At 38.3% G+C, this 17,425-nt stretch overlaps 2 protein-coding genes and 1 non-coding gene across 4 annotated transcripts in view; 1 reads left to right on the top strand and 2 right to left on the bottom strand.

The window, feature by feature from the left end:
• The window catches only part of ttv (exostosin glycosyltransferase 1 ttv), a 75,858-nt gene that overhangs the window by 24,051 nt on the left and 34,382 nt on the right, over window positions 1-17,425 (top strand). Inside the window, exon 2 of the mRNA XM_017073728.4 lies at window positions 11,557-11,709. Coding sequence (XP_016929217.3) covers window positions 11,557-11,709 — 153 coding nt within the window. The remainder of the gene's footprint in view (window positions 1-11,556; window positions 11,710-17,425) is intronic.
• LOC108009411 (uncharacterized) lies at window positions 1,423-3,755 on the bottom strand. The gene is made up of 3 exons (XM_017073731.4): window positions 3,610-3,755; window positions 3,430-3,503; window positions 1,423-3,043 (listed from the first exon to the last, which is right to left on the bottom strand). Exons 1-3 carry the CDS (start codon window positions 3,622-3,624, stop codon window positions 1,690-1,692), a joined length of 1,443 nt encoding a protein of 480 aa, XP_016929220.4. The 5' UTR covers window positions 3,625-3,755; the 3' UTR covers window positions 1,423-1,689.
• LOC108009412 (uncharacterized) lies at window positions 12,706-15,933 on the bottom strand. Of its 2 annotated transcripts, XR_011603781.1 has the most exons (4): window positions 15,577-15,930; window positions 15,333-15,520; window positions 13,046-13,302; window positions 12,706-12,986 (listed from the first exon to the last, which is right to left on the bottom strand). It is a non-coding gene; the product is annotated as an uncharacterized protein (transcript). The 2 variants fall into 2 exon arrangements; XR_010653609.2 differs by lacking the exons at window positions 12,706-12,986; window positions 13,046-13,302 and adding an exon at window positions 14,565-14,871 and having other exon boundaries at window positions 14,927-15,520; window positions 15,577-15,933.

Raw genomic sequence — 17,425 nt, 5'->3', positions numbered from 1 at the left:
TTTCAAGAGAGCGAAAATTCTATTGCGTAGAAAAATCATCTGCAAGTATTGAAAGTGCATAAATTTCTTGATAAACCAAATTTGGACAAAGTTTTTCGCAAAGAAAATGTGCTAAATTAAGAAGAAAACTTTGGTTCGCTTGGGGTTTTTCAAAGAATACAGTTTTAATGTGTTTAAAGAAATTAAATTTTAGCTGGCTTAGAAGAAGAATTTAATTAAACGAAAATATAATAATTTGTATCCATTTCTGTGTATTAAACTGATTATAGTCTGATTTTGGAATGTTAATCTCTTTCTTTAAATTTAACTTGGGTAATTCTCTTCCCACTTTCTTTTTTCCTGTCTCTTTCCGTAATCTAGAATTTCCTTATCTTACTTTCATTGCATTGTTGGCTATCGGCAATTCCAATCTGTAGGCTCCCCGGTTTTTCCGGCGTTTCCCTGCATTTTCCCTCGCCAGTTAAGCCGACATGTCGTTTCATTTAAAGTTTATCGCGTTTTCCCTTTGCTTTCCATCCCCTGTTCCAGCCCCTTTCCATCCCGTTTCCATCCCTTTCCTTGGGTTTTAGTGGGCATTCTGAGTTTTTTAATTCAGTTGCAGTTTGTTGTTGGCGCTGCTTTAGTTGATTAAAAACCGCACTCAAAGTGGAAATGCGCTTTTCTTTGTTCGCCCCTCCATCTGGCTATCTCTTTCCCTTCCACCATCCCCGTCTCTGTCGCACAGTGTGTCTTATGGCTTTTGTTCTGGAATTTATAGCAGGTTTAACCCACTTCGCCGCAATGCTCTCGATTTCAAACCCCAAGGCTGTCGACCATGTAAACTTTTTAAATTAGTTGTCAAATGCAAGCTGCTAAGCGGAATGCGATAACATATAACATATAAACTTACATACAAACATCCAAGGGAAAATCGCTAACTGGCATTAATTAAAAGTCAAAATATTTCCAGAGTTTTATGTCCGTTGCGGCATGCTGCATATTATTGCGTGCCATGGGTGCATTGACTCCGCCTCGCGAATGAAATGCAACTCAATGGGAAATCGTTGTTCAAATGTTTCAGACGACTTTTACTCGGCGAAAAACTATAAACTTAAATCTTAGATAAGCCAATTAAACGAAGTTCAAGTGTGGTTAACAGTCCCAACTTGGAAAAGCTAATGAAATTGGTGAATGTTTCAGTGATAAATGTTTTGGGAAAGTATAAATCCAACATTTGCCATTTGAGATAATTGAAATAATACATAGAAAATTAAGTTTTCATAGCTTTCTTTTTTTGTTAAGTTAGTTTTAAATAATTTGAAAAGTTCGGCTAATTTTTCTGAAACAAAGGATTTTAAATTTTTGTTCCTTAGAACCACCTTTTTCCATTTTTCAACTTCAAATAATAAAGTATAGATTTTATTTTAAATTAAGTTTTCCTAGTTTATTTTGTAAATTTTCTTGTAACAAATTGTGTTTTTCTAAGCTAGTTTTAAATAGAACTTGTTACAATTTTGACTTGTACATTTTTGTACTGAATAAAAAGTTTGATTTGATAAAAGCCAAAAGTTTCATTGCATTGTAGAGAAGGATGTTTCCTATGTCACCGGTTTTTTTTTTCAGTGGCATCTAAAACCATATAATATTTTTTGCCCGTGTAGCTTAGCTGCAGCCTTTGGCTCTTTGGTTGCTTACTGGGTAAGCCGCTCCTCAGGCCTCATCGTAGTTGGGCTTATCGGCAAACTTGACGGTTCCCCGTTGCCGGATACTATCGCGGGTCTGGCGCTTGTATTGACCCCTGGGCGCCTTGGCCAGTGGCTGCTCGAAGGCCACGGCACTGGGTCCAATGGGACTGGACAGCTGGAAGCCACTGTGGGCCACCTCCGATGGCCACTTCTCGCCGTGCATGGCGTCCACGAGGGCGGACTCCAGGTCGTCCTCCTCCTCCTGTTGCTGTTTGTGCTGTTGCCTGTGGTGGCGCTGCTGATCCTGGAGGCGAGCTCTCAGGCTGCTCATGGCGAAGGATGGCGGTGTGGTACTGCCCACGGAGTTATCCTCGTCCTCGCGGAGCACATAGATCTCCTTGTTGTGATGGTGGTGCTTACGTGGTCTCCGCGTGGTGGTGCTGGCCTCCCTTTCACGGAATTTCTTCAGGAACGAAGCCGGATAGTTTGGTGCCTCTGTGGTGGTACTGGTAGTCGTGGTCGTCGTACTGGAAGAACTACGATGTCTGGGCCTCGGAGGAGGTGGTGGCTGAGACCTGAAAGTCATGCCCTGACTGGGCACAAAGCCACTCTCCATGGAGGCCACCGCCTCCACCGTCTCCACCTCACCACTGGCCTCACCCGTATGCTCGGTGACCTCGTACCGGTGACCCATTTGCTTGGCCACCTCGTTCTCCGCCTCCTCCTCCTCATCCCTCTCATATTCGTAGCTCACCAGCTTCTCGGGTTTTGGCAACATTTCATGATCTCCACCTCCACTGGATATATCGGTGTGAAGATGGGTTAGGGCCTGTGGCCTTAGGGTCACAAAAGATGAGGGCGTTTCGCCCGCCTTGTAAACGGGTTTCCAGCTCTGGTACTCCATGATCTTGCCAGAGATCACTTCGTTGGAGGATCCACCTCGTGGTCGCTTCTTGAAGTACTTCTCCATTATGGCCTCATCGCTGGTCATGGGTGCTTTGCCCTCGGCTATGAGTTCCTGCTCCTTTTCCAACTGCCTCATTCGATGATCACCATGTATCGTGTGAGCTATCATCACCGTGGATTCAGTGACAGTGGGTTTTGGTATGGGTCTCCTGAGTTTAACCACCTTCTTGGGCGAGGGCCTCATCTTGATGATCTTCATGGGTTTGTTGTTATGGGGATTGCGGATAATGTACTTCACCCGCGTCATCTCTGTGGGCAGAAAATCCACGTTGGACTTTTGGCTATATCCCGCCGTGCTTGGCATGAGATCCGTGAACATCGACTTCATGGCCCTGGCTCCATTGAACATACGTCCCAACACGCCACCCATCACGGAGTTGTTCATCTCTTGCCACATAAAACGTCGCTGGATTCTGGGGGAAAAGTGAAAGTAAAATTTGCAAATTTTATTTGCCCATTTCGACTATCATTAAGGACTTAAGCTTCATTAAACGTCTTTAAGACATGTACGAAAAAGAGTGTAATTTGAGGAAAGTGCTTGAGGTTCATTTAAAGACTTTAAAAATCGTAACATAAGAGGTGTCTTAAAACATTTAATGTTTCAAATCGTAAACATTTGCTATGGCCAATTTGTTAGTTGAATCGCTGATCTCTTTTTTATCACTATCTCTTTCGACTTTCAGTTGATAGTATTTCAACACCTTTTAACACCAATCAAACGCTTTGATGTTTATCGTTTCCTTTTTAGCAAATTAACAAAGCCTCTTATTTTTGATCCTATTTTATGGACTCCACTCACCTGTGATCCTCTGCCTGCTGTTCACCCCTGATCAAAATCAGCTTTAGCAGCAACAGCAGCCAAATCCAATTGATCTACGAGAGTTGAAGTAATCCAAATGCAACCGGATGCAAATCGGTTGACAATGTCAATTAGCTGATGTGTTACACTTCCTCGGTAATCCATTTCTGGCTTACTTACGCAATGCTTCCTCATGTTGGCCAATAGACTTGAATATTCCCACCGTTGCTGCTTGATTTGAATATAAATTTTCAACAGATTTTCGATTTAAGACCCTCTTTTCGTGGCTGCTGGCAAGTTTCAACTGTCGGCGCCTGCGCGCCAAGCACTTGCTTTTATATACTACTAGCTGCAAGTTGGTAGTTGCAAGTTGCTGGTGGCAAGTTGCAGTTGCTCCAATTATTATGGCAGCTAGTTGGCTTTGAGCTTGGCATTGGCATTTTCACTTTCGTACTTTCGTGGGGAACAATGGGCTTTTGACTGATAGGCTGGCCGCCTTTCGTCGAGCAATTAGTTCCATTACTTTTCGGTATCTATAGTGCCTGTGGTTTTTTTGTCTGTCTGTCTGCTTGGGTTTTCCTTCCTTTATTTTGCCCGGTTTTTTTCTTTTTGATTTCTTCTACTCTCCATTTCTATCTGGCTTTTAGTTTCCGTGTGCATTTTCTTGCTGCTTGATTTCGCCTGCATTTTGCAGCTGCCTACCGGGTGGCATGCGATCTTTGAGTAAGTTTTAAATATTTCTTAAATTTCATCAAAAGCTTCGATTTGCACCAGGCACCAGTGCAACTGTTTAATTATGACTTAATAATTATTAATGAGCGTTTTCGGCTTCTGCCTTGCTGCCTGCACTTTAATTTATCGATGCCAGGCCTTGCCTCACAATGTATTGCATCCTCATCATCATCGTCCTCATGCGATATAGTGGTGTATATATAATCATCATCAATACGCCATCTGTGGGCCGAAACGTGCCAAACGATTCGGTTCGGTAAATGACTTTGTGGCGTGTGTGCACTTCTCTGCCCATCATCATCGTTATAATGATGGCCATGGTAATGCTGTTGATGTTTGTTGAGATATTTTTTTTTTGTTTAAACAAAGTGCTGCACTCGAACGCATATATCTCTGCGGCAGGTGGCGCCACTTCAAAGTCAAATGCCTCATTATCAGGAGACGTGTGTCAACTGCAAAAATATTTAATGATATTTATTTCGAGATCGAGTGGTCATAAGAGAAATTAATTTTCATAGTTCTCTGATATTTATTAGTATTTAAATCATCAGTTTTCGGATTGTTTTGCCAAAGTAATTGAGTTGTATTGCTGAATCAAGAGATTTGTTTCACGCTACCTATGTCAACTATTAACAATATGTTTTAATGAAGCTTTTTGTGTGCTTAAGTTTGTTAAACATAGAAGAAATTATATATTTACTGATATAGTTGTCAAATTGAATTAAATTCAAGTTAAGTTAAGTTGAAAGCTAGTGCAGACTAACATTAAAGTTATGCGGTTAAAATGGTTGTTTCGTTTATTTAAATGAACTGGAATGCTCCACATGTGTCTACTTAAAGCCTGAATGTAATTAAATAGTTTGCCGCATCTATAGACTTGAACAATGTTTAATTAAACAATGGCTTATCTGTTCTCTAACGGGCCTACTTATCAGAATATCAGACTTCAATAAATTTAAGCCATTTTAAGCCGCTTTGGCTTGCCCTTTACGGACTTATCAAGTTCCAATAATTGCATTTGTGCACTAATTAAACATCTGTTAAATAGAACGAGGCGGACGGACATTAATATGTATGTATGTATGTATGTATATATACAGTACCACCCAGGCATATCAATTGGGTTTGCTCAGCTCTTTGGTTGCCGGCACATTACGCATACGCAACGTTGAGCAAGCTGAAGCCTTGTTCAAAACGCGCTCCACGCTTCAGTCAATAATGTATTTAAAATGCCATTTGTGTAAATGGATTATGTAATCGATGCAACATTGTGGCAGTAGCAGCTAATGCAATATACCCCTGCCCCTGATCCTTTGGCCTCGCCATCGTCGAACATTGTACATGCTCCACTTGTATATGTACATACGCACATGCATATAGACATATTTGTGTTATTGCTGCCTAGCCTGACTTTGCTGATAATGCTAGCTTACAGCCGGAGTCCTGAACTCCTTGTCGTTGTAGTCGTCCTTGCATAAAAGCAAATTGATGCCCTAAGCCAAATATAAACACAATAAAACCAAACAAGCCGCAACAACAGTGAGCCAGCACACACGCACACAGAGAGAAAATGCCCTTTAATACTATTAATTGTTTTTAAATAAGATGATTTTGTTAAGATAAATCATATAAGCTAAGCAAAAACTTTATTTTCTATAAAAATGCATAGCAAAAACAATTGTTTAGATTAGTTATTTGGCTAACAAATTATTGGATCTTTAAGAAAAAGTTATTTACGCTGGCATTATAATATTTTTGAAGGTCCTATATTCTTTAAATGGGTTTTCTTCATAGTTCTTAAATGCCTTGTTCATTATTCCTTAACAACATCAAAAATCATTGACCATCAAATGGACTAAGATATTTTTCCCAGTGGATACAAATGCCTGAAGGGAATGTGAGTTTGTGAAGGGAGAACTGGTTGGTACTGCCTGTATCCTGTATCAGTTGGCCAAGCATAAGGCGAAAGCTAACTGCAAATTGTATGAGCTCGAATTTAGCCTGTGTGCCTCAGATTTTTTTCTCATCTCGCCCCCTCAACTTGTAGCCAAATCGTTGATAACATTCGCATTTCGGGTCTTAAGATAGACACTCTTTTGGCCAGATAGTCGAGGCTCGAAGGATAACAAAAGCATTGCCTGCTGCAATAACTTTGACGAGCAATGGCAACATGCCGGAGAATCGGACCCTGATTGATACGGATCGATGGTCGCTTACATTAGACATCCCACAGTGGGCGTAAGGGGGCAGGGGCGTGGCCAGATTACAGATGACACCAAAGAGCTGACGTTGATGCAGTTCACTGGAGAAAGTTGGGAAAACAGGACAGGAAAAGTCAATGCAAACAATGGAACAGAAACTATTACAAATTTTAAAATAAATTATTTTGATTTGATTGTATAAATGTATGTCGATTTTTGCAGTTCACTACAGAAAGTTCGATAATTAGGACAAGAAAAAACAATATAAAGAAGGTATACATTTTTAAAACATTTTTAAAATTGAAATAAGATTTTTGCTTATATTATTGTAAAGCTTAAAGAGTTAATTTAAGAATGCCACAAACTTGCTTCTTAAAATCTTATACATTTCCATATAGCTGACCATAATTGCCTTTAAAAATAAATGTATTTTCCCGACCTCCCTGTTTTCTGTTTTTATTTTTCTTGTATAAACCAATTTGTTGATATTGATGCTGCTGTTGTTGTTGTTTCTGCTGTTGCTGCACTTAAAATTATATTTACGTTTATTTTGCCGGAGTAAAAATGCATTTACCTGACGGTCTGCTGGTCGAAGACCCCTCAACCTTTCGTCCTTTTCCCGCATTTTTCTGGAGTCTCAGCAGTATCCTGATGTCCTTATTGCTCTTGCCTGCACTGATTTAAAGCCAGGAGCACTTCTGTTGTTCCGGTTTTTTTCTTTCATTTTTTTTTTATACTTTTCTTTTTTAGTTGCTGTTACTCCGGTCTCGTTGCAGTTTTGCGACACCATTTTATGGTCGAAACACAAAAGATGGAGATGCTAGAGAGATATTGCGCATACGCCACGTTTTCTTAGCTCTCCATCCATGGATTGTGAGCTCATGTGAATGTGACTGGGCCATCACAAAAGCTTTGAAGTTGCATAGATAAGCTTCGGTTGGAGCAAATGCTGCATAACCCCAAGCGATTTGGCCGCGAAGGCGACAACTGGCAGTAGTGAGTAGTGGGTCGGTCTTTTGGGTAGGGCTTTCGCAGTGAGGAGAAAACATAAACTTATGTCATAAGCCATAGCCTCTTGGCAACGCACAAGGGTCCCGTTCCAGGCATTAACCCATGTAAGCCGAAGTGTGGCAGACAATGGCCGCGGGTCCCGCAGATACTAGATGCCAGATACCCAGGATGGCCAGAATACCCAGAATACCCCCATTCTATGCACGCACACTAAAAGAAAAAGCATGGCCCGCACACATTTTAAGCTTATTTAATGCGCGCATAAATTATTCAAAGTGAACTGGGTGGAGGTGGTGAGGAGGCGAAAAAAGCTTCGCGTCCTGGGCATACTCAATTATTTTAGATTATGTTTGGATTAGTGGTGGTCAGGAGGGCAGGACTCCACCCGGTTCAATGGTCCCTCCGTCTGGTTATTGCACTTTATTGTCATTGGAGTCGCACTGGCGATGACAGCCCTTCGAATGGCTTTTGGTGGAAAGCCGGCTTCCTCCTACTCCATTCTTTTTTTTTTCGGCTGTGGCCTGCAGCCTGGCCCAATCAATATTTAATTGACCCATTTCAGGGCATTCTTTTGCTATGAATGGGGGAGTTTTTTCCCCGGTGAAAAGCATTTTATCAATAGCCGCGAATAAAGAGTGGGAGATTAAAGTTAAACCATAAGTCAATATGGTGAGTGTTATATACTTTTATTTTATAGAGTTTTTTAGCTGTTGGGGAGTAATTGTCGGTAAACTATGCAATTTATTCTTGTGTTTCTTTCTAGGGTTTCTGGCCTTATAACAGGATTTTGTAAAGTGTTTTGTTCTTTGCAATTGATTGATTTCCGTATTGATTGAATTTTAATATATCTAACTTTGGGTTCATTTCAAAAAGCGGTACATTTAATCATTTAATGATCTCTATATATTTTATTTATGCCTCTATTACCTTTAATTTTGCCAATTTTGCCAACGTTATATTTCCTTTAAGTTCTCAGATAGACCTTTTTCACCTCCAGATTCGCAGAAACTCCAGGCCAGTGAGCCATTTAGGGCATAAATTAGATTAGAACAGACCATAGCCGGTTCGTAATGGGCGCTGAAAGCATTTTTTAGCCGCTTTTGCCAGGCCATGGTACTTAATTTATATTAATGTGGCCGACATCTCTCTCTGTCTCTGCGCTTTGTACATCTGCCAGCGTCCTAAATTAATTTACACGACTCATGACAAAAAGCGAGTATCTGCAGAATCCCTGATGCCCCATAAAATCCTCGTCCCTTGCCACTTTTTTTTATTGTAACTTTTTCGGGCCCTCAATTCACTTGCATGGCCATTGATGATGGGTTGTTGTTGCTGCTACTGCTGCCACGGCTGTCATATTCAATCAAATTTGTTATGGAAATAAATTGACAAATAAATTGTTGTATCAATTTATTCGTATCATTAGCGTGTCCCATGGCGGCAAATTGGTTTTCAATTTGATTTCCAAATGAATTGATGGAATTTGAAAAGATTTTAAGTTTTTTTTCAGCTAGTAAGCTATTCTTTTGTGGGATTATTGCGGAGTAATTGACTTTGTTACAATAAGAAATTTAAATGGGTTTTTAAATATTTTAAATGATAACTAATGCATAACCAGTTGGAAAAAAAGTTACAATAAGAAATATAAATGGGTTTTTAAATATTTTAAATGATAACTAATGCATTTTGGTTTTTCTAAAATGTATGGATTTTAATGTTTGTATAAATGGTGTTTAAGTGGGTTATTCCTTTTGATCTAACCCAATTTATATCACATTTTAAATGGTCAAACTGTGTTGTTTACGTTCATAGAAATGAATGTTTTTTGATATGCTCTAAGCAAATAAATCTATTACTATCGGACTGACCCAGTTTTTTTCCTCACTTTTATTGTGGCAGCTTGTGGTTTTCCCTGCCCATTGATACGCACACGTTGTGTTTCATTTCGATTCTGGAACCGTAACCTCAGAATTCGCCGGCGGCAACGACACGCTGATTAAATCAAATAACTTATGGCTTAGCTGTTGCCTTTCCCTCGTCCTCCGTTCGTCCTTGGAATCCAGGATCGGAGGCAGACGTTCCTGGCTTTTTCAAGTAAGGAGCAAGGATACTCCCAGTTGTCGGACAACGGAAATCAGCGCTGCCCAATCTGCTGTGTGGCCGAGTTTGGTTTGGTTTGGCTTGGTTTAGTTTTTTTTTTGCTTCTTTTTGGCTGTATGGATAGTTCGGTGGTGCAGAGGTGAAGTGGAGCACCACTGCCGTGGCTCATTGTGTATGAAATTTGCTCAACTGCAAGCCAAGCAGAAGGAAATTGCACATACATACACACAACCGCACAGCCTTATCCTGCTCACTGGATTCTATTCCTTTTTTTCCACCAGAAGCTTCTCCTTTTCTGCTCGACTGCTGATGCGAAAGCTTCCTTGTGGCACTCAGAAAAAAATAGTTGACATTTTACATAAAAACTAGATATTTGCTCTGCCTACTTAGGTAATATTTAAATACCAAAATGTTTATTAGGTTTCCTTAACAATAATTTAAAATCTATTCAAAGTGTATAGGTCAAAAATTGACACTTAAATAATTTGGTTACTCCATAAAATTTATTTAAATACTTCAAGTTACGGAATTCAATATTGCACGCTGTACGTGTAACGGCAGAGGCTGAGCAGAGCAATTCCCTATGCCCGCCTAATGATAATTGAAAATCTATAAAATTAGTTTTAATATTTAAACATATCCGTGTAAAATCAAAATATTTGGAAAGTAAGTACTTAAAATAAAAAACACACTTCAAAATTTCATTTTTATCTCATTTACAAACATTAAGAAGTTCTTAATTTATATTTTAACATAGAAAACTAATTTTCAAAATAATAAGGATATGAAATGTTCCCTTTAAATATATTTTTTTTTTGGTAATTCTGCAATCGAAGATCTTTTTAAATTAAAATCTGAGTTTGGGAATAATAAAGCGATATAACTTCATTATAGTTTTGTTTATTTTTTTTAAGTGTACAACTTGTGCTGCCATTTTGCTTAGCCATACACTTGAAAACGTTTACAGTCCGTTGCCGAGTGTGTTTGTGTGGGTTTTCTCCTGTTTGTGGTGGTGCGTGTGCCAGTGTGTGGTGTGTGTGTGTGTGTGAGAAAGACTTTCATTGTTGGTGTCGCAGTCGCAATGTTCATCTTTTGTTTCAATTGCTGCTCTCCTGACGGTCAGCTCAGATTTCTGGCCGTATCTAAGCGGAATCATCCCATCGTCCTCTTCCCATTCCCCTTCCCTTTAAGCGGTTGGTTTATTGCAATTGATTTTGACGCCGCTGTTTATGCCAACTGAAGAACAATCGGAGCAGTTTAATCCAACTGCCACTGCCACATTCACTTTTGTGTTTGTGTAAGCATTTCCCGATTGCGATTGCGATGTAAGGCAAATAAAATCGGAGCTTACGTAGGTGAAGTATCTGGGGAGTGGGCAAATGCAGAGCTATATCTGTTATAGGCGGCCATAAAGCATGGTTGCAATAGTGGAAAGCATAGGTCTCTAAAAATATACATGCAAAAGAAAGACAAGTTTCACTTAAATACCTGTTTTCAATGCTTACATATTTTTTTACAGTCCAATGAACATATGTGTACTGAATTGAATACTTAACTTATTGTACTTTGACTTACTAAAATATTTATGGCTTAATAAATGTCCAAAGAAATCCTTTATCATAATCATGTTAAACCAAATATTAAACCAAATATGATTATGATAAAGGATTTCTTTAACTTTAACGAAGAATCTTTGATATATGTCGCAATCCTAAAAGTATGCGTTTTGAAATTACAGATGCTTAGAAGTTTTGATTATTAGCTCACTTCCCTTATCTTATCTGATGATACTGCGTTGAGGACCGATCGAAATTTGCCAATTCTATCCCTAGGTTTACTTATATGTTAATTGCACTTTGTGTTATCTATGTATAACTATAAGTCTGTCGAATATATGTTAATTACACTTTGTGTTATCTATGTATAACTACAAGTCTATCGAATATATCGAGTTTAATGGAGAAAGTAATATAAATGTATATGTAACAAGGGTTTACTTATTTTAAATTAAAAATTCACCAAATTGCTTTAAATTCCATTGACCTTCCACCACTAAAAGCCCCGTTTTCCCTCATTTTTGCAGCTACGTGCACGGCATTGGTTCGGAGACGCGCAACTCGCTCTTCCATTTGCACAACGGACGCGACATGGTCCTGGTCACCACCTGTCGCCACGGGAAGAGTTGGCGGGAGCTGCAGGATAATCGCTGCGACGAGGACAACCGCGAGTACGACAGGTAAGTGGATGTGGAGATGGAGATGGAGACGTTGATGACGATGACGATGACCCCAATCCCCAATCCCCCATCAACCCCTCGGCCAATAAAGTTGCAAAGGACGATGATTGTCGCCGGCAAAGTGGCCAGAAATTGTTTCTAGCTGTCATTGGGTCCGCAAGTAATTTGTTTAGCCTCCGCCATCGTGCTAATAGCCGCCACGCCCCATCCTTTTTGCCATTAACCGGAGTCTCGGCCCCGCCCACTTTAGTCCCTCTATATTTATCTTTTATATATACATGTATATGTATCTGTTGGATGTGCGTGGTGATTAATGTGCTGAAATCCGACTTGACAAGCTCATTTAAATGGCACGACACTTGGGCCAAAGGCATTTGCAATGCCAATGGATTTCGTTTAGCGCCCGAGTCGAAAATTCAGGGATGAGCACACAGAGCTGTGACTTTTCAATCATGGTCAGATGATTTGAAATGTTTCTCGGGCCAAAATTTGGCTCGTTTAGGCTGGCCAAATTAATGGTGCAAATGAAGTTGTAGAAACGGTTGTCAGGGATGAACTCGTCACCCTAAAGTAATGGAAAGAACATACAGAAAAAATGATAATATATGATGATCGATTTGCTTAATTTAAGTATCATTTCCATCTATATATGGGGTTGTGTATTACTTTGATATGTTTTAGGCGCTATCTCGTTTTTTTCTCTCCTTTCTGGATGGGAGAGAGAAAAATGATATTTGGTATATTTCCCATGTGAATATCAAATTGTTTTGATCCCATTCCTGCCAGCAATCAGCTTCAAAAACAGGAAAGAACATCCCAAATAAAACTGAAAAGCACAATAAAGAGAACAAAAGTATCTTTTGTGTTTTTACAATTTGGCACTGAATTTAAAAAGTTTGAAAAATTAATTAAATTTTGTAATGTTATTTTGAGCCTAACTCATCATCGCTTAAGCGTATATTTATTAATCAAACGTTTGTCAAATGATAAATGCAATTTGTTATCTTTATAAAATTTCTTATTTGCTTTAAAAAAGTTAATTTACTTAACAACTAAAATTTAGATTCGAGGCTCTCAATGAGATAACAAACAAATACTTGTAGTTATCTGCAATATTAAATGTGATCTTACAATTGTGGCCAGCGAAAATAATCCATTCAAATTGCAAGGACATTTCCGTCCACAGTAGTCACATTTTTCATAGGGTTCACGGTCTCTTTGTAATATTTGACATCCAATTTTCGGTGACCAAACGCAGCAATTACCCATATGTTCCTCTGTAATAGAAAAATAAGTTAAAAAATCAAAAAGCACAGTAAACTAGTTCCCGGATAACCTTTTATGTCTAAACCCTTTGGAAGGCATACATCTAAGTCGCGACTTATCGGAGTATCAGATAACGTAGTTGAACCAACACTTTCAGAATCAAATGTGGACGATATTTTGCACAAGTATCCGGTATCGGAAATATTACAATATCTGTTCTCCTCTCTACAGTCTAAGCATACGGTGTTGTTATACCTTGCCGAATAATCACTCGCACTATTAGTCGCGTTATCACTCGTGTCATTGCTACTGGTCTCGGCCAATGGGCTTAAAATGAGGATGTAACATAAATAAATCATCATGATTTGAATAAAAATAATTTGAAAATGAATAAGAAATATAGATCTACGTAACCCGACACAGAATTCAATGAATGCTTTGCTGTGAACATTAAAAAACAACTGGGTTTCCTATATTAAGCTTACAAATCACCTTACGATTGGGGCACAGTCAACAACTCATTAGTTTACAGATAACTTGTGAAGAGCGCTAGAAACAAGTACATAACCAATGAAAAATCACTGGTGTAGGCGTTGTCAGATTCACAGGGACATGCTTCATCTCTACAATCGTCGCAATCAATAATGTCTTTATCCGAATCGTATACCGCTTGGCATCCAAGCTTAGGTGACCAAAAGCAGCATTGGTCAAAATCCTCTGCTGAAATGTTTTGAGAAATCAGTTTGAGAATCAAAATGTCGATTTCCTGCTCTGAATACCTTGTTTTTCCATGCCTTTTGGAATGCATTTACTCAAGTCGGTGGTAATGGGAGGAATATGTATCCCGCTCCCGTATGCCCTGCGAAGGTTTCCCGAAACTAAGCACTGATAACCGGTTTTTGAGATTTTGCACTTTTCCTTCTTGTACTTCCGACAGTCGACACAAAACGAATTCCTCTGTCCGCAGTTAATAGGCAATGGAATCAAAGCGAACACAATAAAAAAGAATACTTTTAACATGATTTTTGAAATAAATTAGTTTTATTTTACGGTCTCTTAGAGCAAGGGATGCTTTGATTCTATATATATTTTGTTTTCTTATAGTAGATGAGCTTTATAGTAATACAACAATATTCTCTGCCAAATTAAAAAGTCATAAGTCATGGCCATCTAAGGAAACGTTAGTGACTACACGTATATACAACACAATTGTAGTAACTTTGAGAAATACCCTCAAATTCCCATGTTACAAGTTGGTTCAGGAGACCAACAGACTACATGTATATTAAATTGATTTTTTGATCCATGTGTACTCGTAGGAATCTGATATTCCTTGTTCTCCTTTGTGCAATCGATACAAATCGAATCATTAAGAATCCACTAACCATTAAGGTACTTATATCTTCGATACGGTTTGCTGAAGTAAGTGCTGATCTGTTTAAAATTGTAATACACAGTTACATATTAGGTCACAAAATTCCTGAAATACGTCTACTGTTTGCGTTAATACATTTAAACTAGCAATTTATTTAGTAGTATTTTAACTTTTGCCAGGAAAATATATATATATACTAAAAGTAGAATGCAAAAGAGCCCACTCGAGTTGAATGTTAAAATTTGAAATTATTTTTTAAAGGAGTAAAAATTAGCCAAATTTTAAAAGTGGATTAAAAATTTAGCAATTTAAATTTAGTAATTTAAAAACCGTAATAAGAGGCACCAAGTATCTGCTAGTGATCACGGTCAAACTGTTCATGTACATTTTTCCGGATCCATTTTCAACGCAGGGACAAGTTTGTCTCGCATTAAAACAAATCTCCTTTTCGTCGTAGTCCCTTTGTACAAGTTGGCATCCAAGTTCCGGAGACCAAACGACGGCATATTTAAAATTTTCGTCTAAAATTTTAAGGTAAATTAGTTATAGAATCGTGAAATCGAATTGCTTTAGTACTCTTAATGCACTGAATCTCCAAGCCCTGCGGAATGCAAACATCTAAATCGTTGTTACTCGGAGGATTTCGATTCAAACCAAAGAATGGATCAATATCCTCATCGTAAATTCGACTCGTCCGATCAAAGCACTCATATCCGGTTTCTGAAATTTGGCACTTATCTTTATTCTCCTTCGTGCAGTCAATACACATTGTACTATTATATGTTGAAGCGTACGTGGTTATAGGACTTGATAGGAGTATTAAAGTAAAACATAACTTTAACATGCTTTCAAAAAAATTGTTTTTGTATTTTCTATTTATTAACTAAAAACAAGTCAAATAATATACATATTCGACTAAAATTTCAAGGGTTACCTAGATCGTAAAATGTTAGTGGTTTGTTTTAATCAACAGTTGTACTACATATAAGGTGCAAGGCACGATCCAGCTTCTGGTATACAGACAACCTGTTCCAGATTCTTTTCTGTCTTTGATGCACGGGCAATTTAGAGTGGCACTGAAACATGCATTCCTTTTACTTTCAGACGATTTCTGTACAACTTGACAACCCAATGTAGGAGACCAAACGACGACTTTTTTGAAGTTTTCTTCTACCATTTTATAAAAATATAAGTTGGAAAATTATACAAGCGAAATGTTGTCATACCTTCTATGCACTCAATCTCTAAATTTCTTGGTATGCATTTATCCAAATCGGTTGTACTTGCACCCTCCCAATGAACGACACCTTCGACACCTTCGACCCTTTCGGTCCAATCTTCGCCAGTCGGATCAAAACAATCAAATCCGATTCGATCAATTTCACAAGCTACCATGTCATCCTTGGAACAGTCAATACATATTGTATTATTTCTTGTCGTTAATCCTTTAGTGGTTAGTGGACTCAGTAGACCGAAGAGATAAAAAGTTAGGTATATCGTCATGTTTTGATTAACACATTTTTGTATTACTATTGATTTTAAAACTAAAAATAACAAATGACTTTAAAATCAAAGGATGTAATTGAAATTTTGTATTTTTCGCTTGATATAAGAGTATTTTATTTTTTCAAAGGTGGTTTAAATCGCATTTTAACAATTTTGGAAACACAGTTTTAGTTGTTTGCCAGCTGAATTAAAAAACAAGTTAATTTGAGGTGCCACTGAAATCGCAGAGCAGAGTTAAAATTATATTTTTAAAGAAGCAATATAATTATAAATAGTAATATGGTAAATAGCGAACAGATGGGTTTTTTCGCAGATGCTTTCCGTTTGACGCACGGACAATCACTCAAGATATCATAACAATCCACCTCTAGGACAAAATCAGTTTCAACCACAAGTTGGCAACCAAGTTGGGGAGACCAAACGACAGCATGATGGAATTCTTCTTCTAGAATTTTAAAAGAAAACTTAATAATTTACCATGCGTGTCACTTAAAACCGTACCCTGAAGGCATTGAATATCCAATTCATGCGGGATGCATTCACCTAAATCCAGGTAAAACTTAGGTTTCTTAGTCCAGTGAAAGCGGGACCGCATTTTTGTAGTTTCGCATGTATATCCTGTCTTGGCAATTTCGCAATCGAAAACTCTTTCACAGTCGATGCATATTAGGTCTTGATGTGCTGTGGTCAGTGGAATCAAAAGTATAAGAGAAAGGTATATATATGACATGTGTTGACAGAATAATTATGGTAAATAGTAAAAAAAACATTTGAAACTAACTCAGCATGTTAATAAATTCAGGGAATGCTTTGTAGCTAAACTTCAAAGAAAGATCATTGCATATTTTTCATCGGTGGGGAAAAATGTTGATGGCGGGTTTCAAAGCTTGGAAATGATGTAAAACTTTTACCATCAATTTGTGGTTCTTTAAAATTTGTGTATAAAAACATAGAAAAAAGGAGATCGTTGAGCAAGGAATTTATGTCACCGCAAGGTTTCCTCTTTTACCTTTAATTGAATCTAATTTTTCAGATTTTCTTCACCGCTTTTGGCGGCAAGTCTGCTCTTTGCCCGCCTGAAGTCTGTTCCCCCGGCATCCTTGTAATTTGACATGACTTATGCGACAAATCTGCTTTGGCGTCAAGCGTCAGCGATTTATGCTCCCCGACTTTCCCGACTGTCATCCCCTTTTCCTCCCTCAACTCACCCTTCACTGTTCTACATAATCAAGCAAATTGCTTTCCCACTCACATCATTTTTTATCAAGGGGCCTTCGCTGTCTGGAAACTTCGTTAATGCACCTGTCAGATATATCTTTCGCCATCTTCCTTCCATTCTCCATTCCCCTGCATGTGTTGGATCTAACTATATTTACATATATATATATATATGTATTTTAGGAAAATTGCATAATACCCCTGAATAGCATCAGCAATTCTTTTTTTTTGTACAAAATCTCTAAAAGCTCATGAATGCGCGCGGGCGCCAAAGTTCTTTGGGTGAGTTGAGTTTTTGTATTTTTGATGAGTTCTTCCCCGGCATTAATATGCAAAATCCGCATTGTTGTT

This window comes from Drosophila suzukii, chromosome 2R, assembly GCF_043229965.1.
Source record: "Drosophila suzukii chromosome 2R, CBGP_Dsuzu_IsoJpt1.0, whole genome shotgun sequence".
Classification (NCBI taxonomy): Eukaryota; Metazoa; Arthropoda; class Insecta; order Diptera; family Drosophilidae; genus Drosophila; species Drosophila suzukii.
This window is presented reverse-complemented; position numbering and strand designations above follow the sequence as displayed.